Consider the following 25004-nt stretch of genomic DNA (forward strand, 5'->3'; position numbering starts at 1 on the left):
AGAGAGGGCATTCCTGGAAGGCAAGGGCATGAACCTATGAGCAACCACCACTTGAACAGGACACAATGGGAAGCTTGATATGTAGGTGAATCTGCAGGAGAAAAGGAAAAGTGGGCAGTGTTGGGATTTTGAAGGTCCTAGCATGATTGAGATGTTTGGCCTATAATCTATGACTGATAAAGATCCAGCAAAGGTTCACAGAGACTGCAATGGATAAAAAAAAAAAAGATGTTGATTTAGAAGGATGGGTTAGAAGGAGATAGAAACGGAATCTGGAAGTCCAAACAATCTGAACAATGGATATGACCATGGACAGCCAAGAAAAATGCATTATTATTATTAGGTAGGCCCAAATAGGATACCTCTGCTTTATTCCCTGAGCCTGGGCTGCTTAAATATACTGTAAACTTACCTAAGGGAGGAGGATGAAAAAACAAACAAACAAACAAACAAACAAAAACAATTTTTCTCTTTCCTTGGACAGTCCCCAAAGGAGGAGTTCTACATCCAAGCAATTATTTCTACTTTCCTTTCTCCTCCTGGAGCCATCTGCACTAATTACCTCTACAGCCTCTTAGATTTCCATCCCAAAGAAGACTTTCTGCCTCCACTAATACTTCAACTGCCAAGAGAGAAGCCCAGGGCTTGGTCTACAAATGGCAGTGAGGGAATTTGAAGATAACTCCATTCTGAGGTTCTGAATTCAGAGAGCAACACTAGCTGCTTCCACATTCCTGAGCTAAATTCACTTGCAAACCTCATCTCTCGTGTCCCCAAGTCACCACTAACACTGACCTTTACTGCCCCAGGCAATCTCTGGAAAGCCCACCTGTATTCCTGTCATCATTACATGAACTCCACTCAAATGATCTTTTGCCAAATCCCAGTGGAGTTTAGAGATCCTTGGGGGGGGTGGGTAATAAAGCTTTGTTGTTTTGGTAGATCAAACCTTCTCATTTTTTTTTCTCTTCTTTCACTTGGCTTTTGGGGGAGAGCTCAGCAGCTTGATGGTGAGCTGTCAGTTAACTATCTCATTCTCAAAGGTCTGTCTTGGGATCTTTCATGAATGTTGGAGATGTTGGAAACCACCCTCAGTTGACTCAACAAAATGGCCAATGATGTACTCAATGAAGACTCATCTGCTATACCTGGACTGTATCTACATAGGTTAACTTATTTAAGAGGAAAAGTTACATTTAAATACTATATTAAATATATAGGTGTATATAAATATGTGTAAATAAATATATATGTATATAAATAAATATATATGTGTACACAAACACACACACACACACACACACACAAACAGGTGAGCTGGGGAAGAGGGGCAGAGAGAGAAAGTAATCTTGAGCAGGTTCCACACTTAGCACAGAGCCTGATAGAGGACTTGATCCCACAACCCTGGGATCATGACCTGAGCTGAAATCAAGAGTCGGGCACTCAACCAGGTGCCCCTGTATTAAATATTTTTAACAGAAAATTAGTTACCAGTTGTTGGATGAAATTCAGCTAATTATTTTTTAACACAACTAGCTTTTATATTTATTAATTTTTTTTAATTTTTGAAAATATTTGTTTATTTTTGAAGGAGAGAGAGACAGAGCATGAGTGGGGGAAGAGCAGAGAGAGAGGGAGACATAGAATCCGAAGCAAGTTCCAGGCTCTGAGCTGTCAGCACAGAGCCCAACGCGGGGCTCGAACTCACAAACTGTGAGATCATGACCTGAGCCAAAGCTGGACGCTTAATCTACTGTGCCACCCACGTGCCCCAAAACAACCAGCTTTTTCAAAAATTAACCATGTTCCGTGTTTTAATGTCTGTGCATGGATATCTCTTTTGTGCCATAGTTAGGTATAGTTAGGAAAAGGATAGTTCTGACCAATACTTCCTTTTTCTCTTTGAATAAATATCAATGTCTATGAGTTCTAACTCATGAAATTTTAAATAGTTAGTGCTAGAAAGACCCAGAACAAACATCTGAAAAAGTCCCCTACAGGTGCAAACGAGGCCACTAAAATCCAGAGAGGTTAAGTGACACCTAGGGTCACAGAGATAGTATGTGAGAGAGCTTGAATTCTACCCAAATGTCCTAGTTATTTACCCAAAACTCTTTAGCTACATTTCTTCCTTAAACAAAAGGGCAGGGCGGGGGGGGGGGCGGGCTTTATTTATTTAGAGCAGCCTTAGGTTTTCAACAAAATTGAAGGGAAGGGAAGAGATACACTCCTTGCCCCCACACATGCATAGCCTGTATCATTATCAACATCACTCACCAGTATAGTACATTTTTTACTAAGGATGAACCAACATTGACACATCATAATCACCTAAAGTCCATAGTTTACCTTCAGGTTCGCTCTTGGTGTTTATATTCATGCATTTAGACAAATGTATAATGACATATATCCATCATTAGAGCATATAGAGTATTTTCACCACCCTAAAAATTCTCTGTCCTCGGGCTATTCAACTCTTCCCTACCCCTACCCCTAGTAGCCACTGATCTTTCTTATTTTCTCCATAGTTTTGCCTTTTCCATAATGTCATATATAGTAATCCACCCCCACCCCACCCCCCCCCCCTTATCTACGTTTTCACTTTCTGCTGTTTCAGTTACCCATGGTCAACCTTGGTCTGGATGCAGATGATCATCCTTCTGACATGTTATCAGAAGGTCCTTAGCAACCTAATGTTGTAGTCACACGTTTAAGTCACTGAGCTCATTCGCCTCATCATATAGGCACTTTATCAGCTCCACATACCATAAGAAGATGGATGAGTACAGTACAATAAGATACTTGTATGGCAGTGTATTATTGTAATTGTTCTATTTTATTATTAGTTACTATATTAATCTTTTCCTGTGCCTAATTTATAAATTAAACTTTATCATAGTATATATAAGCTGCTATATGGTGCCAGGCATCCCTGGGGGTCTTGAAACGCATCTCACCAATAAGGGGATACCACCGCAGATGGAATCCTACAGAATGTAGCCTTTTCAGATGGGCTTTTTTTACTTAGTAATATGCCTTTTTAGGTTTCTTCTCTGTCTTTTAATGGTTTGATAGCTTGTTTCTTTTTAGTGCTGAATGCTCTTCCAGGGGCCACACTCAGCAGTGGGAGGGCTATAGTTCCCTGAGCAGACTGCTCCCCACCTGGGTCCTGCAGGTCCGTGGGCCTGGATGGGTGTAGCTAGCCTTCCCCTTCTCCGGCACAATCACATTCCTGGTGGCCCAGTCCCCAGGCTCCCCTACAATCTCCATGGGGCAAGACTGGAGCGAGTTGAAGGAGCTAGATGTCCCCCCGGGTCCTCCTGGCCCCTGGAGGAAACACAGGTCCAAGGACACCTGGGGGGTGCTGTGCCAGCCTGGGGGAGGGGTAGAGCAGCCAGTCTCTTACCTTCTTTTTTTTTTTTTTTAACTTTTTTTAACATTTATTCATTTTTGAGAGACAGAGGAGAGACAGAGCATGAACAGGGGAGGGGCACACAGAGAAAGGGAGACACAGAATCTGAAGCAGGCTCCAGGCTCTGAGCTGTAAGCACAGAGCCCGAAGTGGGGCTCGAACCCACACACCATGAGATCATGACCTAAGTCGAAGTCAATCGGAGGCTCAACCGACTGAGCCACCCAGGCGCCCCAGCCTCTTACCTTCTAAGGTGAGCTGTCTCACCTCTGTGGCACAGGGGGTGCTCTGGGCTCACCCCCACTACCCCCACTCCACACCCCCACCCCGGGTTCTAGGGTTCTCTCAGCAGTGTCTGGTCCACGAATAGCTGTTAGTTGTTTTGCTTGTGAGGAGCAAAGTCAAGAACGACCTGTGTCACCATCTTGGTGACGTCACTCCTAAATATTATTCCTCTGTAGAATGTATATACCACAGCCTATTTATCCATTCACGAACTGAGGGACATCCTGGTTGAATAAAGCTTCTATAAACATCCACATGCAGATTTTTGTGTGCACATGTTTTCAACTCCTTTGGTTAAATACCAAGGAGCAGGATTACCAGATCCTATGGTAAGAGTACAATTTTGTTTAGAGAGACGGCCAAACTGTCTTCCAAAGTGACTACTGTTTTGCATTCCCAACAGCAATGAATGAGAGTTCCTGTTCTCCACGTTCTTGCCAGCATTTGGTGGTGTCAGTTTTCCAGATTTTCACCATTCTAATTGGTGTAGAGACAGACCACATTGTTGTTTTAATTTGCATTCCCCTGATGACACATGATGTGGAGTACTTTTCATATGCTTATTTTCCATCTGCATATCTTCTTTGGTGAAGTGTCTGTTAAGGTCTTTGACCCATTTCTTGTTTGTTTTCTTAGTGTTGAGTTTTAAGGATTCTTTGTATATTTTGGATAACAGTCCTTTATCACATGTATCTTTTGCCTACATTTCTGCACACCCAAAGTACATTTTCTTTGAAATACCTTAGCTGAAAAAGCAAAAACAATTAAGCTTTAGGTTTAAGATTTCCTCAAATAATCCTATCCATCCATGATGAATCCTTTAGTGAACAATTATAATTGTATTGATTTATGTGTTTATACGTACAACCAACACCTGTCAGGCATTGATTATGTGCCTTGCATAAGACTAGGCACTGGAGATAACACTGAGATAACACAATCCAAGCTCCAAAGGGTTTCACAGTCCAGAGAGTAAGACACACTAAAATAAGAGAGAATCCATGCTCTAATCCGGAGATGTGACAAGTTCTGGGATACAGAGGAAAGAAGGCAGAAAAGTGAAGGGAACAATTTAGAACTTTGGCCTAGGAGTTTACTAGAGGAGAAGGAAAAGAAAAGAAAAGGCATTTCAGGCAGAGGCCAGTGTGAGCACATACACAAAGCAGAGATGTAGACTCAGAAAGAAAGGAGTATTAATCTTCTGGGGCAAAGTAGACAGAATTTGGTTCCTGACACCCCTCATAAGTTGAATGATTTCTGAGGATAGATGCTACTAACTTAGCAGTTCCCATCTCCAGTGATCTATCAGGGATGGCCAATTTTTTTTCTAACTGTAAAATGATCTAGAAGAGAGAATTCCTGCTCAGAGGGTGCCCTCTCTTGGTAAGAGGTCACAAAAGACATTTCTCTCCAAGGAAGAAATATACATATATTCTTTTTTATAATTGCCCACCCTCGTTTTCAGGCAAACCCAAGAAAATGCAATTTCCCTGACAAGTTACTTTAGCTAACTATAAGAGTAGATGTGGGAGAAAGAGCCACATACTGAGAAGCATTACTGTGTCCAACAAGGTGAGCAACCTTAGGCCTCTGAGCTTCTGTTTATAAAGTTAGTGGACTGTACTAACCTTCATTCCTCCTTTCTCTGACATTCCCTGACTTCTAGAAAATATGGCTCATTGTATCCTGGCTGAATATAAAATGCTTGGTAATTAGACCATATTTGCAGCAGTTAATGGCTCTGAATAAACTAGACAGTCCCTACCAGGAGAAAAATGTTGTTTCTGGCATGGCAGCTTTGGTCTCTAAATTTTCCACAGCAGCCAGAGACAATGGGCCCAAATAATTTTCCCTTTCTCTTTTTCTCATGTTTTTGGCAGTAAAAAGTCTATTTTAGTTGGTAAATTATGTAAATGCAGCAGAAACACAACGCATTCCTGAAACGCACCCCACCACCATTTTAAAGTACAAATCTGCCAAACAGCACATCAAACCAAAAGACACCTTTCGAGAGTGTCATGGGATTCAGAAGGTATCTTCTTCCTAAATGATTTCATTTTTCAGGCTTCCAATAAAATGAACTCGTGTGCTGAAGGCCAGCCAAATGAGGTGAGCAGAGAGGAAGTCCTTGAAGCTTGTGGGATCTTGGGATTTGGGCATTCCCCGAAGATAATTCTAGCAAGTGCATTATAGGGGAAAACAGTTCCTGGAAACAGAGAAGAGATTACAGAGGAGGGAGAAGTGAGATTGATGCAATGTGGGGGGGGGAATTATTTTATTTTTTTTCCGTTGTTTCCAAAAGAATGTCACTGGTGATATAAAGAAGTAGAAAATGAGAAAACTCCATTATCATCCAAAAACCACTTGTCCATTTCCTGCTTTTCCTGGGAAGGAAAATTGGACCTTAAACCTCAGACTTCACACGGGGTTGTGGTCTTCTGGTGCCCCCTACTGTCGGGGAGGGAGACTGCAGATGCCACTACTGGGCAAAGAATGAGGCCAACCCAGAATTTGGCTGCCTGCCTGAGCCCCTAGAGCCAAGTGTTAACTGATAAGAAGAAAAGACAGAAAGAGAGAGCAGGAGAGAGGGAGAGGGCACAAGAAATTCTCAAGTTCCTTCCAACGCTGGAACCAGGGTTGAGTCCACACTCAGAACAGAGCACTGCTATTCTGAGTCCCACAGAGCTGGAAGATTAAAGGATGAAATGTCTTAAAAAAGCCCAATGGAGGGGCGCCTGGCTGGCTTAATCAGAGGAGCTTGGGACTGTTGATCCCAGGGTCATGAGTTCAAGCCCCAGGTCTGGTGTAAAGATTGCTCAAAAATAAAATCTTTAATTTTTAAAAAAATTTTTATTTATTTACTTTGGGGGGGAGGGGCAGAGAGAGGGAGAGAGAGAGAATCCCAGGTAGGCTCTACACTGTCAGTGCATGGGGGGTTTCGAACTCATGAACAGTGAGATCATAACTTGAGCCGAAATCAAGAGTTGGATGCTTTAACGATTGAGGTACCCAGGAGCTGCTAAATAGAAACCTTTAAAAAAAAAAATGCCTAATGGAAGGTGGCTCTTGACATCAGACTGGCACTCAACGAAAGTCTGATGAATAAAAAAGGACAAAAATGAGAGAGAGAGAGAGATCCATCTTAACTGGCCAAACTATGTTTCCCTCCAGCCTACCATCTTAACATAAATGTCTGATTCTGTCACTCATCTACAAGTTTTCCATAAGTTATCTCAACCCTCTGGATATTTTCAAAAGGCTAAGCTAAGAACCTGTCCCTGGAGGCCAGAGACCAGCAAATCTAAATGTGCAGAGAAGTCTTTCCATAGACAGGGGAAGATACGTGAAAGGAACTAGTGTGCAGAAGTTAAAAACACAGGCTCCAGAGCTACTCCTTAGATTCAAACCTTGGCTCTGCCACCAAAAATCTAGGACCCTGGGAAAGTTTCTCAACCTCTAAGTGCCTCCATCTTCTCACCTATAAAATGATGTGAGAGCTCCTTGTTAGGATTGGCTGGCTCAACACACAAAGCAGTTGAGAAAGAACGTGGCACGTAGCAAGCCCTTGGTCACCAACAGTTTCCGTGGGGATGACAGTGATAGTGGGCCCTGCTTCATAGGGGTCCTTCATTATTTAAGGGTTGAAGTCAATCCAGCTTTAGACAGTTACTTCTAGTAACAGAACACCTTTCTCTCTTGGTAATAATAAACTTCCTGGAATCGCTGGACCCTTAGAAACCTTCAATAAATTCATGTTTCCCATTTGGCTTCATATAAGGAGACCCAGGCACTTGGAAGACCAACTCAAAATATGATTTTTCCCTGAAATTAGGTGTATGAGTTTCTTAGGGGTGCGTAACAAAATACCACAGACTGGGTGGCTTGAACAACAGAAAATTTTTTTCTCATAATTCTGGAGGCGAGAAGTCCCAGATCAGGGTATTGGCAGGTTAGGTTTGTCCTAAGGCCCCTCTCTTTGCCTTGCACACAGCCACCTGCTCGTTGTGTCTTCACATGGCCTTTCCTCTGTGCATGCACTTTCCTGGTGTCTCCTTAAGTATCCAAATTTCCTCTCTTACAAAGATCCAAGTCAGATTGGATCAGGGCAACCCTAATGGCCTTGTTTTAGTTGAATCTTTTCATTAAAGACACTGTCTCCAAATAAAGTCATATTCTTTTTTAAAAAATATAATTTAATGTCAAATTGGCTAACACACAGTGTGAAAAGTGTGCTCTTGGTTTTGGGGGTAGATTCCCTGGCTCATCACTTCCATACAACACCCAGTGTTCATCCCAACAAGTGCCCTCCTCAATGCCCATCACTGGCATTTCCCCTAAATAGGGTCACATTCTAAGGTATTAGGGGCGAGGGCCTTCAACACATGAACTTGAGAGGGACATAATTCAGGTTGTCCTTTCTTCTCATTTTAATATTTTCTCTAATCCCCTGTCAAGGAGGTCTCATCTCGTGACCATCATTTCATAACAAACGTTCTGAGACTTTATCAAGGCAAGATGTGTATTTGTAGATGGTTCATTCATCCAGAAACGTACTCAATGCTTACACTGTGTCATGTTCTGGGCAGTGTGTCAGGATTCAGTCGTGTCTGAAACAAACCTCCTGCCCTCATGAAGCTTGCGTTCTAGTGGGGACAGGGTAGAGGTCGCACATCTAACACTTAGAATGTGTCAGATGGGGCATGGGCTGTGGAAAATAAAGAAGAAGAATCAGGGAGGAAGGGAGCGCCCTGGGCAGGGAGGGGGACTACTTTCTAAGGAGTGGTCACCGAAAGCCTCTCTGCTAAGGCCACATTTTAGCAATGACCTGAGGAAGTGAGGGAACAAGCTGTGCAGGTAATTGGAGGAAGAACGTTTCAGGCAGAAAGAACAGCGGATGTTGAGATCCAGAGATAAGAGTGGCTTGGAGGGTCCAAGAAACACGAAAGTGGCTGGAGTAGAGCAGGTGAGGGGGAAAGTGGCCGGAACTGAGAGGAGGGAGGTGCCTTAGGCCACCTTGCATGTTGGCTTTTGCTGGAGTGAAATGGGAAATCATCAGAAGGTTTTGAGCAAAGGAAGGACACTGTCTGACTTCTGTTTTTTACAGGCTCAGGTTATTATGCTGGTAATAGATGGTGGGTCAGCGGTAAGATGAGCAAGCTAATTGCAACAGGCATGTCAGAAGGTACAATAGCTTGATGCACAGTGGAAGCAGTGAAGGTGGTAAGAAAGGTTTAGATTCTTGATGTATTTTGAATGTAGAACCACCAGGATTTTCTGTTGTTCCATCTGCTGCCTGTATTTCCCTCTGGGTTGCTTTTGACATCCTGACAATTAGCACCGTCAAAGTTTTCTTGCATCTGAGCATTATCTGTTGTCTTGGAGCCATGAATACACCTTAAATCCACGCACGTCCTCCCAAGTCCAATGTACATATCAAAATAAATGGATACTAACATTACATAAATCCTACATAGGAAATTGGATAAAGTGGGCATCTTTAACCATCCGTACCCTAATCACAGGTTATAAAAAGTCCCAAGCCAAAAGGAATGCAGAATGCCTCCAGATGGTACGATATTCAGATAAGGAAATCTAGAATGTCATCATGGGTGTGAAAGAAACATTTCTAACCAGAAAAGTGAAAGAGAGCAGAAGAAAAGAAGGCAGAGCAGGGAAGTGATAAAATTTGCTACCCCTGAAAAGGGGTGACCACCATGGTACAGTTTTTCATAACAGTTCTTTTCAATATTTTCAAAAGCAAGCTACAAAATCCTTTTCTGTCTAATTGCCGAAGTTTACGAAGTGATGTCTTTTGAGGTTTTCTTATTTAAGATGAGAAGTTTAGCATAGTTCTGTTCATCTTTTCCTTTCCTGATTTTTGTTCATATAGCCTGAGATTTGATTTGATTTGATTGATTTTTTAAGAGAGACAGAGTATGTGCACATGTGCACACACACCTGGGGTGGGGGTGGGGGGTTGGGAGGGATAGAGAGAGAGGGAGAGAGAGAATCTTAAGCAGTCTCCAAGGGACCCCCATGCAGGGCTGGATCTCAGGAACCGTGAGATCATGACCTGAGCTGAAATCAGGAGTTGGACACTTAACTGACGGAGCCACCAAGGCATCCCTAGCCTGAGATTTTAGATAAAGATAATTTTTATTAAATAAAAATTATTTTTATAATTACTATTACCAGTATTATTTTTATTGAAACAGACCATCCCTGAAGTCACTGGTTCCCCATCAGCCCTCTCAAACAGAGCTGATTTTTTTCCCCCAAATCCCACGTGTAAGGCTAAAAAAAATGACCTTCCAAGAAGATATCCACATCTCAATCTTTGGAACCTGTGAATGTTAGCCTATAGGCTGATTTTTGCAGACATCATTAAATTCAGGATCCTGAGATAAAGAGTTTATCCTGGATTATCTGGATGGGCCCAAAATGCAATCACTTTGAGTGAGGCAAAAAGAGATTTTATACACAGAGAGAAGGCAACATGAAGATAGGGCAGAGAAAGCTTTGGAGACTGGAGTGATGCAACCATAAATTAAAGAATGCCAGTAGCTTCCAAAAGGCGAAAGAGACAGCAGATTCTTCCCTAGACTCCCCAGATGGAGCGCTAGACTCTCCAGACCGAGCACAGCCTTACCAACACCTTGATTTTGGCTCAGTAATACTGACTTTGGACTTCTGACCTTGAGGACTGTAAGACAATAAATTTTTGTTGTTTCGAGCCACAGAGTTTGTGTTAATTTTACAACGGCCATGGGAAACTAGATAGGTGATTTGTTACCCTGAATTGCTACTTCTTAACATATTTTTCCCCTTGCTTCATCCAAATCCTAAATTAGTGGGCTTACACTTGTGAAGGGTATGTCATCAGATTTAACCACCAGACACCTCTTGATTTTACTTCATGTAGCAACCTGCTGACCACTCCTGTCTCATCAAGGCTTTGGTGCTCTGCTCACATTCTTCTCTTCACTCTTAGTCTTTCATGCATCTTGGCAATTTCGACAATATTCTGCCTCTGCAGATTTCTGCCTACCCTAACTGAAAAGATATGCCCATCCCTCCTCTTCAGTCATTCTTCCTAGATCTTGCCATCACCAATAACTGTGTCCATTCCCAAATCTCAATTTCAATCATGCCCGCCTCTAATCCTCCCAGTGCATGTACTCAATTCTCTACTCCAACTCTCCTTTGACTGCATAGTGACCACCATCGCATTGACTCTACCATTTGTCAACACACACACACACACACACACACACACACACATACCACGTCCTCATTTCCATCCAACTTAGAAGCTGTGATCTAATATTAGAACCATTGGCTTCCTAATACCCTTATTGACCTTACCCTATGTTTTATTCACTTCATTAAACCTCTCATCTGCCTAGCTAAATTATCCACCAACTTGGAGCCAAACATCTCACATCAAATTCATGACAAGAAATCTCCATGGGAACTCAACAGGGCCCAGTGGTCCTACCCCACTTCTCTAGGATATTTGTCTTCTCTTTCCCCAAAATAAATATTTCAAAACTTCTCTTCATGTTTCATGCAGCACATAGTTCTCTCACTCAATCACTGCTAATGACTTTGACTCATTCATGAGCAGGAAAAAGAAAAAAACAACAAGAACAATGAAAGAATCAGATGAAATAAACCTCCTCTTCCCACCATTAAGACCACTTTAAGCTCGGGGCACCTGGGTGGCTCAGTCGGTTGAGCGTCTGATTTCAGCTCAGGTCATGATCTCACGGTCTGTGAGTTTGAGCCCCACATCGGGCTCTGTGCTGACAGCTCAGAGCCTGGAGCCAGCTTCAGATTCTGTGTCTCCCTCTCGCTCTCTGCCCCTCCCCTGCTCATGCGTTGTCTCTCTCTCTCTCTCTCTCTCTCTCTCTCTCTCTCTCTCTCTCTTTCTCAAAAATAAATAAACATTGGGGGGAAAAAAGACCACTATGAGCTCACTTATTTTTTCTCCTTGCTTGATACAGTGGAAGAATTGTCCCTGCTCCTAGCTGGGACCCATCCTTCCATGTTTACTCTGGATCTCATCCTTGCTCAAGAAAATTGCTCCTATAATTTTCCCTTTTCTCTTGTGTTATCAATTCCCTTTTCACAGCTGGATTGTTCCCATTGGCCCCCATACATGTTCTGATATCACTCATATAAACAAAAACTCCTTGTCTTTCACTCTCACACTGCCCTCCAGCTACTTTCTATTTCCTGCAATCTTTCACAGCCAGACTCCTTAAAATTATCTTTGCTTACATTCTCTACTTTCTTACTTTCACCTCTTTTCTCAATCTACTTTTTTTAGATCTCATTCCTTACCCTACCTCCTCCATGAAAAATGCCTTCAGTTTTTATCAGGTCTCAAAACTAATGGTCAGTTATCTACTCTCATGTTACCAATCCCTTTTTTACTCAGTTGGTCACTTCCTTTTTTAAATCCACTTTTCCCTATATTTCCCTGAGACCATGCTCCCCTGGTTTTCCTCTTACCTCACTGACACTCCTTCTCTGTCTCATTTGTTGGCTCCTTTTTTTTCTGCTCAGCTTCTCAATGTTGGAATACTCCAAATGTTGGAATACTCTCTGGTCCTCTTCTCTTCCCTGTCTACACTTTCTCCCAATCCCATCTCATCCAATTCCATGACTGTAAATACTACCCATATGTCAAATCCAAAATCTGTATGTGCAGCACCATTCTTCCCACTAAGATCCAGACTCAGATATCCAGCTGCCTCCTCAACATTTCAGATTTAGCTCAAAAAGAACTCAAGATCCATCCCCAAAACCACTCATCCATATCACTAAATGGTACCCCGTATACCCACTAGCTCAGACCAAAAGCCTCTCTTTCTCTCATCCCTTACATCTAAGCCTAAACAAGTATGACATATATTTCTCAAATCCAAGTCACTTCTTAACATCTTCATCAACAACTTTGACCATGCCACCACCCCATCTGACCTGCAACATTGCAGTAGACTCCTTGACTGACCTCTCTGCTCTCCCAGACTTGTCTTTCTATAATTCATTCTCTGCACATAAGCCACAGAGTTTCTCTAAGATTAAGTGTGATCATTGTCACTCCACTTAAATCTCTCTGATAGTTTCCTATGGCAATTAGAATAAAATCCAACCTCTCTAGCATAGCTTACCAAGACCTGTGTGATCTGACCTTGCATTCATCTGGTACAGTTTTATTATTGAGACGGGATTTTCTCTGGCCCCTTGTGCCTTCTTTTGGAGTTTCTCTTTTCTTTCCGCTACCTTTATTTCAAAACAAAACAAAACTTCTCTTTTCTTTTTTCACTTCCCCCCCCCGCTTTGTTGAGATATCACTTATATCAAATCATCACGTTGTACATCTTTATCTTTTACTTGTGGGGAATAACTGCCCATGATATAAAGACACCAACACCACCACCACCCATCCCCCTCTACTTACTTCTCCTGGATTGAAGGTGCTGATAATGGGGTGGAGATAGTGACTTGTCTTTGGAGAATAGCAACGAGGTTATATGAATCCTGGGTCTATGATATAGGAGCAGATGGTGGAATTGTTTGCAGAAATGTTCAACTATCTTTAAATATTCTCTATCCCATAATGCAAGCCTGCAGTGAAAACTGTTTAGATAGTTACCAATCCAGCTCCATCTACCTTATAGTTAGTCAACAGTCTTCTCAAATTCTGGTATTAGGTTGTCTTTCAGCCTTATTCTAATGCGTGTGTGCACACATACCTGTACGTGTGGTCCTGTGATTGAAGTATTGAGTTAAAGTATATGTCCTGTAACCATTGACTGAATTGTAACTTATCTGTGTGATGCTGGAACATAGTATATTAGATAAGCCCAGCGACAAATTCCTTCATTTCTCTATAACTGAAATAAATTAGTTCAGAAGTCCCCGTGTCTTCCAGTGGTGAAAATTCAACCTTGCCATTAAAAGCAAATCAACTATTCTTTATTTAAACCTTCATTTTGGGGAAGTAAATACTTAGTCAAATTCTAGGTTCTCCTGTTTCCCCCTCTTCCTGCTTTCTTCTTTCTGGGAATCACCTAAGTTTGTGGAGTCTTAGGTATTATCTCAGCTTTGGGGAAGGAACATGGAGTCTACATGTTATCATTTGTCTTCAACGTTCCTTACAGATGTGGCTTATCTCATTTGTTCTTAGACATCAGACTCTGTAGCAGCTATTTCATTGCCCATGCCCAATCTCCTCGTCATAACTGACAACTCTATGCCCTTGGGAGAAATATGAGCCCTTTTCAATCAGAGATCTCTCAACTCTTCCATCTCAATCCCATGTTGGAGTCTTAGAAACTCTTGACTATTTTCCCTGTACCCTCTTGGCATGACGTCAGTTGTAAGGTGGCCCTGGTCTGTCCAGTTAGCCCCATTTCTTGGAAATTGTTCTCTACAATTCCAGCCCATTGCTGTTCAGTGCTATACAGGGCATGGGGCTTCTCCAAGAACCTGACAATTTTCCAGATATATACTCTGGAATCAAAGTCCAATACTTTTTGCTTTGTAGTGCCCATCTGGGTGATTCTATAGTCTCTCCACCAACAAAACTATATGGGGGAAGGAAAGGGCCTATATAGGGGCTCAGTAACATCAAGGCTTTTGTTACCTCCCCCTTCTTATCCCCCCTTTCAACTTTTATTGCCTTCAGAGTAGGAAAGTTGCTCACATTCCTCACTTTATCTTTGCTATATTTTGGCCTGCAGTATCAATTCTGTGCTCTTAGTCTCTTGATGCACAAAGCCAATATTTTATCACTTTAAAAATGGTCTTTGCTCTCCCCACAATGCCTGGCTCTAAGTCTATGGACTTTAGTATAAATTTATGAAGTCTACAAGGGAGCTCAAGATGATGAATTTGACTCTTCTAGGCTGTATATCTCCTGAGAGTCACTACCTTTAGAAATTCTGGATGATGAAGGAGAAGAGAAATGGGTTCAAATAATTCTTGGGAAGGGGAAATGCGAGAAGCAATGACTTAACATCTTAAAAATATTATCCCCTGCTACACTGTTTTTTACTTCTTTTGTAGGTTTTTTATATTTTTCTGTGTCTTCCAAGGAATTTTACTGGGAAGATATAAAAGGCTACATCAGGGACTGCCAGCCAGTTGCTATTTTAAACTGAAGGTCTTGTGTTTATTTTTTATGGAAGCAAATTTCACATACAAAAATTTTGTTTGATCTCGGGCATTTTCTTCGTGGAACCATACCCTAGAAGAAGCCAGAAACCTAACTCAGGGCTAGAAGGGGCAAGTGCCAAAAGAACTTTTTTGCTCCAAGCCAACCCTGGTTTTATCTAAGCATTAGATAGATGGTGTATTAGTTTCCTAAGAGTGCCGTAACAAATTACCACAAACTGGGTCACGTAAAGCAACAGAAATGTATTCTCTCACAGCTGGGGAGACTAGAAGACTGAAAGCAATGTGTCATCAGGGTTGATTCCTTTTAGGGGCTCTGACGGAGAATCTGCCCCCTGCCCCTCTCCTAGCTTCTGCTGGTTGCCAGCGACCCTTGGCATCCCATGGCTTGTAGACACCTCGCTCCAATCTGTGTCATCATTTCCTCATGGTATTTTTCTCTGTGTGTGTATCCGTGTCTTCACATAGCCTTCTTATGAGGTCAGAGTCATTGGATTTAAGGCCCATCCTTATCCAGTATGACCTCATCTTAACTCAACTAATTATATCTGCAAAAACCCTATTTCTTTTTTTTTAATTTTGTTAATGTTTTTTCATTTTTTGAGAGAGAAAGAGACATAAATGAGCAGGGTAGGGGCAGAGAGAGAGAGGGAAACAGAATCTGAAGTAGGCTCCAGGCTCTGAGCCCTCCACACAGAGCCCCGCACAAGGGCTCGAACTCACAGACCACAAGATCATGACGTGAGCTGAAGTTGGATGCTTAACTGACTGAGCCACCAGGTGCCCCGAACCTATTTCTAAATAAGGTCACATTCTAAGTTTCCAAGTGGATATGAATTTGGAGGGGGGCCTTATTCAACCCAGTACAAATTGAAAAACAGATCCTGAAGTTGCTCTGTGATCAAATGTGGCAGTACTTCTCCAGAAGATCCCAGAGGAGCCACTCACTAGATTCCAACTGGGAAGCTGAGAACGACAGCGAGTTATAAGGTCAGCTACGTTTTGTTAGTGCAAATTTTTAGGTTAAGTAGACTTAAGAGTACAAAGGGCTGCAATTTGGTTTACATTATTGTTGCTGTTCTCACTTTTCTGTCAAGCATGGCATCTAGCTCTCTGTCATTTCCCATTCCATCTAGTCAAGAGCTTCAGTGAAAAAAAAGCACTAGATTAGAATTCAAAAAACTTGGTTTCAAGTCTTATTTCTATCATTTACCATCTGGCCTTACACACGTCACTTCCCTAAGCCTCACCGTCCTCAACTGTAACATAATTAAACTGCCAGTGATTTTTTTTGGTAAGTGTGTGACATTTTTACCTCCAAAGTTATTAAAACTTAAAACTGCGCTAAGTCTTTAAGATGCTACGTTTTCTGGAGGAAGCAAGGCACTGTAGGATATCAGAAATAAATTATTATCCAGAAGAGTTAAAATACAAAAATATTTTGGTGTTTTATGGAATAAACTTGAGTCGCCTGGAAGTGCATTTAACACATATTTATCTGGCATTGTTAAGTGATGCTCCAGGTCAACAGACAAAACGCACTATGCTATAAATAAGTGTATATACAAGTGAGAGTCCACAGGATCCCTATCTGACTGGGTTTCAAATGCACCATGGCATATAGCATAGGGTTTTCTATGTACGGACCTGATTTAAGCTTCAGGCAGTAAGAAAGAGAGACAGAAGGATGAGAGAGAGAAAGAGAACGAGCTCATTCAAATTCCATTGCCTCTCTGAGTTTCATTTTCCTCACTCCTAAAAGGGAGTTGATAATTCCTCTTTTCATTAGGGCTCTCTAACAGTAGGCATGTAATGTCGTTTCAGTATTGATCACATCATCAAGCTCCAAAGCAGCTAGCACCCAGCCAGCATAGGGTAAATGCACAATAGATGTTCTTAAATGAAGGGAGTATGTCCTGACTACCTCAAGGAATTGTTCTGAGATGTGATTTGATATTATTACCTATGTTACACTCTCTTGCTGATTAAAAATAACTGTCCCCAGTTTGCTTTGGGCTTTTTCTTTCATTAGCAGTCTCTGCCTTGGCCACTAGATGGCACAAGAAGTTAAGTTCCTTAAAGATCGGGACAGATGCTTGGGGATGTTGGCTACAGTGTGAATAAAGCAGCCATCCCTGGGGTTAATTAAGTCAAACAGGTAGCCAGTATTCCACTAAACACACTGGAAGGAAGCAAAACCTCCACAAGTCTGTATTTGAAATGAACTTTGAGCACTAATAAATGCAAAGACAAAAAACAAAAACAAAAAACCCACCACTCTTCAGATAGTAATAAGATACCAAAGCAGAAACAATAGCCTTCAACCAAATATTCCGGGACACCACGGAGGGAAACAGCAGAACTGGGACAAGGCAAGAAGAGAGGAGGCCAGATTGAATCAACCACCGCAGTTAGGTGTTATCACTGGTGCAGAGAAATCTGGAGCTGATCTGAAAAACTCCGTTCGATACAACAGTTGCTACATATATTTCAGTTTAATTTAATGTGGACTAAAATGTGCGTAGTTCTCATTTCAGAGTCAATTTTAGCAAATTTTTGTGTCCTCTATTTAAAGTCATCAAAGAACTTCCCTAAATATTCTTACATGGAAAAACCTGTGCTGTACAGACATCAGTTTACTATAGAAGTCAAGAATCTAGAGTTCAGAGTGGGCAGAAAAATGAATTCACTGGTACATAATGCTGTCTCTTAAAGCCTTGCTGTGTGGGGCTCCTGGGTGGCTCAGTCAGAGTGAGCGTCCCAACTCTTGATATTGGCTGAGGTCATGATCCCAAGGTCATAGGATCAAGCCCCACATTGGGCTCTGCATTAAGCATGAGTCCTGCTTAGGATTCTCTCTCTCTCTCTCTCTCTCTCTCTCTCTCTCCCCCCCCCTCTCTCTGCCCCTCCCCTGCTTGTGCTCTCTCTCAAATAAATAAATAAGTAAATAAAGCCTTGCTGTAATCCAGGAGCACTGCATGTGACTTACAGGTGCACCAGAACACTCCACTTGCTGAGATGCTGTGCTCATCAAGAAACTTTATTATAAATTTATTTTATAACTTTATTATATAAATTTTATTTTTATTTTTTTAAAGTTTTTTTTAATGTCTATTTATTTTTGAGAGAGACAGAATGCGAGTGGGTTGGGACAGAGAGAGAGGGAGACGAATCTGAAACAGGCTCCAGGCTCCGAGCTGTCAACACAGAGCCCGATGCGGGGCTTGAACTCACGAGCTGCGAGATCATGACCTGAGCTGAAGTCGGACACTCAACCGACTGAGCCACCCAGGCGCCCCTATTATATAAATTTTAAACTTTATTGTAGATCTGCCTCTAGGGAGAAAAAACTATGCCTGGTCTAGCACAAACCCTTCCAACCTATGACAACTATATTTTTCACTATGACTTAATAATAGTACTCTTTTTATTTTTTTACATTTATTTACTTATTCTGAGAGGAAGAAATAATACAAGTGGTGGGAGGGGCAGAGAGAGAGGGAGAGAGAGAGAATCCCAAGCAGGCTCTGTGCTGACAGTGCAGAGCCTGACACAGGGCTTGATCCCATGAACTATGGGATCATGACCTGAGCAGAAATCAAGAGTCTGATACTTAACCAATTGAGCCACCCAGGTGGGTCTGGTATTCTGTTTTAAATAGCAGTCTCTGACGAGTTTGGTAAATGTAAATTGCCATCAGGAAAGGGACTTCTTCCTGACAAAAAGAACTCTTTGAGCCTATGGGACACAGCCTCAGATGGTGTTAAAGTCTCTGTTTAGGGGAGGAGCCAAGATGGCGGAACAGCATGGAAGATTTTTTTTTTTTTTTTGCATCTTGTGTCCGTGAAATACAACCAGATCAACACAAAACTATCCTACACACCTAGAAAACTTATTTGAGGATTGACACAACAATCTGCATAACCTGAACCACAGAACTCAGCAGGTACATGGTGCGGAGAGGTGAACTGGGGGAGAGGGAAGCTGCGGAGAGCAGGGAGATGTTTTTGTTTGTGGAGAGAGGATGGACATAGGGAGAGAGTATGGGAAAATCACCCCCCACCAAAAGCAGCTGGAGAGAAAGTGGAAAAGTGGAAACAGCTGCAGGGACTGAACTAAAAAGGGAGAAAGGAGGAAGGAGAGGGTTTAAATTCCATTAAGACTCTATAAACAGGGGGAGTGCAGAGTCTGAAACTCCACAGCTCAATACCTGGCAGTGCTCTGGTGGGAAAGGTGAATCCCAGGAGCAGAGTGAGGTCTGGGGATCCTCAGGCCACATGGAAAGAGGTGGTTCCCCTGCTGTAACGACATTTGGTAGGGGCTGTGAGGCCACCTGGTCCCAGCAGACCCCAGAGAACAACCACAGAACAGATCAATGAAACCAGAAGCTGGCTCTTTGAAAGAATTAACAAAATTGATAAAACACTAGCCAGTTTGATCAAAAAGAAAAAGGAAAGGACCCAAATAAATAAAATCAAGAACGAAGTTGGATAGATCACAACCAACACAGCAGAAATAAAAACAATAATAAGAGAATATTATAAGCAATTATACACCAATAAAATGGGTAATCTGGAAGAAATGGACAAATTCCTAGAAACATATAAACTGCCAAAACTGAAACAGGAAGAAATAGAAAATTTGAACTGACCCATAACCAGTAAAGAAATTGAATTAGTAATCAAAAATCTCCCCAAAAAACAAGAGTCCAGGGCCTGATGGCTTTCCAGGAGAATTCTACCAAACATTTAAGGAAGAGTTAACACCTATTCTCTTGAAGCTGTTCCAAAAAATAGAAATGGAAGGAAAACTTCCAAACTCTTTCTATGAGGCCAGCATTACTTTGATTCCAAAACCAAAGACCCCACTAAAAAGGAGAACTATAGACCAATTTCCCTGATGAACATGGATGCAAAAATCCTCAACAAGATATTAGCCAACTGTATCCAACAATATATTTAAAAAATTATTCACCATGACCAAGTGGAATTTATACCTGGGATCCAGGGCTGGTTCAATATCCACAAAACAATCAATGTGATTCATCATATTAATAAAAGAAAGGACAAGAACAACACGATCCTCTCAATAGATGCAGAGAAAGCATTTGACAAAATACAGCATCCTTTCTTGATAAAAACCATTAAGAAAGTAGGGATAGAAGGATCATACCTCGAGATCATAAAAGCCATATATGAGGGACACCTGGGTGGCACAGTCGGTTAAGTGTCCAACTTCGGCTCAGGTCGTGATCTCACAGTTCGTGAGTTCAAGTCCCATGTCAGGCTCTGTGCTGATGGCTCAGAGCTTAGAACCTGATTCTGTGTCTCCCTCTCTCTCTCTGCTCCTCCCTGCTCACATGCTGTCTCTCTCTCAAAAATAAATAAAGATTAAATTTTTTAAAAATAAATATATAAAAAATAAAAGCCATATATGAAAGACCCAATGCTAATATCATCCTCAATGGGGAAAAACTGAGAGCTTCCCCCTAAGGTCAGGAACAAGACAGGGATGTCCATTCTCGCCACTGTTACTCAGCATAGTATTGGAAGACTTAGCCACAGCAGACAACACAAAGAAATAAAAGGCCTCCAAATCAGCCAGAAGGAGGTCAAACTTTCGTTTTTTGCAGATGACTTGATACTCTATATGGAAAACCAAATATTTCCACCAAAAAACTGCTAGAACTGATCCATGAATTCAGCAAAGTGGCAGGATATAAAATCAATGCACAGAAATCAGTTACATTTCTATACACCAATAATGAAGTGACAGAAAGAGAAATAAAGGAATTGATCCCATTTACAATTGCACCAAAACCCATAAAATACCTAGGAATAAATCTAACCAAAGAGGTGAAAAATCTATACATTGAAAACTATAGAAAGCTTATGAAAGAAATTGAAGAAGACACACAAAAAATAGAAAAAGATTCCATGCTCCTGGATAGGAAGAACAAATATTGTCAAAATGTCAATACTACCCGAAGCAATCTACATATTCAATGCAATATCTGTCAAAATAACACCAGCATTCTTCACAGAGCTAGAACAACAATCCTAAAATTTGTGTGGAACCAGAAAAGACCCCAAATAGCCAAAGCAATCTTGAAAAAGAAAACCAAAGCAGGAGGCAGCACAATCCCGGACTTCAAGCTGTTTTACAAAGCTGTAATCATGAAGACAGTATGGTACTGGCACAAGAACTGATGCTCAGATCAATGGAATAGAATAGAGAACCCAGAAATGAACCCACAAATGTATGGCCAACTAATCTTTGACAAAGCAGGAAAGAATATCCAATGGAATAAAGACAGTCTCTTTAGCAAGTGGTGCTGGGAAAACTGGACAGCAACATGCAGAAAATGAACCTGGACCACTTTCTTACACCATACACAAAAATAAACTCAAAATGGATGAAAGACCTAAATATCAGACAGGAAGCCATCAAAATCCTCAAGGAGAACGTAAGCAAAAACCTCTTTGACCTTGGCCACACAATTTCTTACTCAACATGTCTCTGGAAGCAAGGGAAACAAAAGCAGAAATGAACATCGGGACCTCATCAAAATAAAAAGCTTCTGCACAGCGAAGGAAACAATCAGTAAAACTAAACGACAACTGACAGAATGGTAGAAGATGTGTGCAAACGACATATCAGATAAAGGGTTAGTATCCAAAATCTACAAAGAACTTATCAAACTCAACACCCAAAAAACAAATAATCCAGTGAAGAAATGGGCAAAAGACATGAATAGACACTTCTCCAAAGAAGACATCCAGATGGCCACCCGACACATGAAAAAATGCTCGATGTCACTCATCATCAGGGAAATACAAATCAAAAGCACAAGGAGATATCACCTCACACCTGTCAGAATGGCTAACATTAACAACTCAGGCAACAACAGATGTTGGCTAGGATGCGGAGAAAGAGGATCTCTTTTGCACTGCTGGTGGGAATGCAAACTGGTACAGCCACTCTGGAAAACAGTATGGATGTTCCTCAGAAAATTAAAAATAGGACTACCTTATGACCCAGCAGTTGCACTACTAGGTATTTATCCAAGGGATACAGGTGTGCTGTTTCAAAGGGGCACATGCACCCCCGTGTTTGTAGCAGCACTATCCACAACAGCCAAAGTATGGAAGAGCCTGAATGTCCATCCACTGATGAATGGATAAAGAAAATGTGGTATGTATATACAATGGAGTACTACTTGGCAATCAAAAAGAATGAAGTCTTGCCATTTACAACTATGTGGCTGGAACTAGAGGGTATTATGCTAAGCGAAATTAGTCAGAGAAAGACAAATATCATATGATTTCACTCATATGAGGACTTTAAGATACAAAACAGATGAACATAAGGGAAGGGAAGCAAAAATAATATAAAAACAGGGAAGGGGACAAAACATAAGAGACTCTTAAATATGGAGAACAAACAGAGGGTTGCTGGAGGAGTTGTGGGAGGGGGGATGGGCTAAATGGGTAAGGGGCATTGAGGAATCTACTGAAATCGTTGTTGCACTATATGCTAACTAACTTGGATATAAATTTAAAAAAATAAAGTAAATAAAAAGAGAAAAGTCTCTGGTGAAAATCTCCTCTGACATCTCTTGGCAGCCAACCAAGGCTTCGGGTGACCCTGCTTTCACACTTCTATGGCCATGATTCTCTATCCTGGTTGCATATCAAAATTATCAAAATTATAAAGATGTTTAACAAATGCAGATTCCCAGATTCCCACCCCAAAGATTCTAATTCAACATATCTGGAGCTGACCTGGGTATCTGTATTCCTAAGAAATCCAACAGATTCTAACCTATAGTGTTTGAGTATACATCTGCTTAAGTATAATTCCACAGGTTAGTCCAGGACCACAGATCATAAAATATTTTCTTTTATAAAGGTCTCCAGAGCAATAAGAACTCCTTTCTACAGCATCCCTGAACCCTCAGGTTGCCATGGAAACTGGGCATAAAGAGACCAGGCACAGGTGCCTGGGTGGCTCAGTCAGTTAACCATCTGACTTTGGCTCAGGTCATGATCTCACAGTTTGTGGGTTTGAGGCCAGCGTCGGGCTCTGTGCTGACAGCTCAGAGCCTGGAGCCTGCTTTTAATTCTGTGTCTCCCTCTCTTTCTGCCCTCCCCTACTTGTGTTGTGTCTCTCTTGCTCTCAAAAATAAATAACAAACATTAAAAAAAATTTTTTTAAAGAGTCCAGACAGGAAGTTGTTAGGTCATTAAAGCCTAACAACGATGAGAAGCCAGCAGACCTCTGGGACCTTGGGCCTTTAGCTAGAAGGTATCAGAGTCCCATTAGCTTTTAGAGAAATAGTCCTGTCTTGCCAAAAATGTATATATCATACAGATGATATGTATTTACAGATGCATAATTTGTGAGCCCAATCCAAAATAATAATGACTAATAATTTTAAAATGGTGACAGCAAAGCATTAAACAGGTTTGGGGCCCTTTGGAGCATGGGCTCCATGCATCTACACAAAGGATGCACACCCATACGGTTGGCCCTATGCAGGACTATTGGGGCAGGATGATGATTTATAAATAGAGAGACCTGCATTCTCATATTCTTTTCAATCTGCTTGTTTTTCTGCATCCACACAGCAGCCAAGGCCATCTCTTTAAAACAAATCTGGTCCTGTCACTTCCCTGCATCCTGTTGCCCTAGGATCAAATCTCAAGTCTGGCACACAGGTCCCTTTGCCATCTGACCCCTACCTGCCTCTTTCCCTTTATGGTCTCCATTCTCTGTCTGTACTCCAGTCATGCTGCCCTTGTCTCAATTCTCCCATTTTGCATGCCTCTTTCTGTTCAGATCTTTCACAATGCTTTTTTCCATGACTAAAAGAATCTCCCCTCTGTCCTAACTTGGCCAAAGTCTGCATATCCTTCCAGTCATAGGTTAAATGTCTCTTCTTCATGGAAGTGTTCTCTGACCCACCTTGGGACAACACACCCTCGTATCATGCTCTCCTTGTCCTTTATAAGCTTCTTCACACTGTGCTTAATTAAATGGTGACCTGTGCCATTTGTCTGTCTCCCCTGCTAAATGCTTCTCTTACTGTCAGGTACAGTGCCTGGAACACAAGAGGTGCTCACAAAGTGTTTTTGAATGAATGACTGAAAACCAACAACAAGTGAAGAAAGGGTGAAAATGTCAGGTGCTGAGTGCGCCCCTCTTCTAAGAAACATGTCCATTCCAAGACCCAGTGACCTGCTCACCCACATCACTCCCTGCATGAATACTTGGCATGTAAGCCTCTGTACATAGAGTGTGACCGTGCTACACAATTTTTCCAGGACAATTCCATTTGTTAACAGTGTGTTATTATTAACAACACTTACTTTGGCTCACCACACCACCTGTTTAGATAAGGAATTATATAGGCTCTGTGCGTATATACCACACTTTAATAATACTCGAACCATCCCTTTCTCTCTCTATAGAGGTGAATTGACAAGAGACAGTTTCTGTGTTTTGGTGGCCGTGGTATTAGCAGCAAGAGCTTAAGTTATTAAACTGAGCAGCTTTAATCTGTGAGGTCTCCCGGAGCAGTGGGGATTATTGTATGTTTACCCCAGAGCCAGCACTGCTATTCCAATGAGCTAGAGTTTGCTCCCTGAAATGCCCACACTGGCCCCCTTGCCTTTCTCTAGACCCACTTCCTAACCGTGAAAGATGTGATGGAGTTTTACTTGGAGATCGACCCTGTCACCTTGAACCTGATCATCCTAGTAGCGAGCTACGTCATCTTGCTCTTGGTATTCCTCATCTCCTGCGTGCTGTATGACTGCCGAGGCAAGGACCCCAGTAAGGAGTATGCTCCTGAGACCACTCTTGATGCCCAGCCCTCCATCCACTTGGTGGTGATGCAGCAGAGCACGTCAGGGGACCTCTGGGCAAGGAGGCCCAGCCCTCATTTTGGGGATCCTGTTCCATTAGGGAAGAAAAGCACAGTGGTGTGAGGTCGGCCAAGGGCTACTGGGGAGAGAGCACTAGACATTCTGGACAAGCTGTTCTCCACGTGGCTGCACTGGTCTTGCTGGGCTATGTAAGTGGGAGTTCTGCCTTACCTTCTACGTTCTTGTCACCC

The 25004-nt window shown here is 41.9% G+C and overlaps 1 protein-coding gene across 1 annotated transcript; it reads left to right on the forward strand.

Annotated features, from left to right (window-relative positions):
• The first annotated feature begins 24594 nt into the window (after positions 1-24594).
• Positions 24595-24876, forward strand: SMIM36 (small integral membrane protein 36). The gene has a single exon (XM_047080522.1). It carries the CDS (start codon positions 24595-24597, stop codon positions 24874-24876), a length of 282 nt encoding a protein of 93 aa, XP_046936478.1.
• Positions 24877-25004: the final 128 nt, after the last annotated feature.

The sequence above is a fragment of the Lynx rufus genome, unplaced genomic scaffold (assembly GCF_022079265.1).
Source record: "Lynx rufus isolate CCGP_SWC_20201006 ecotype Redwood Valley unplaced genomic scaffold, mLynRuf1.p SCAF_18, whole genome shotgun sequence".
In the NCBI taxonomy this organism is placed as follows: Eukaryota; Metazoa; Chordata; class Mammalia; order Carnivora; family Felidae; genus Lynx; species Lynx rufus.

Coding starts and splice junctions, on each gene's coding strand:
- SMIM36 (XM_047080522.1), top strand. CDS start 24,595: ATGGAGTTTTACTTGGAGATCGACCCTGTCACCTTGAACCTGATCATC.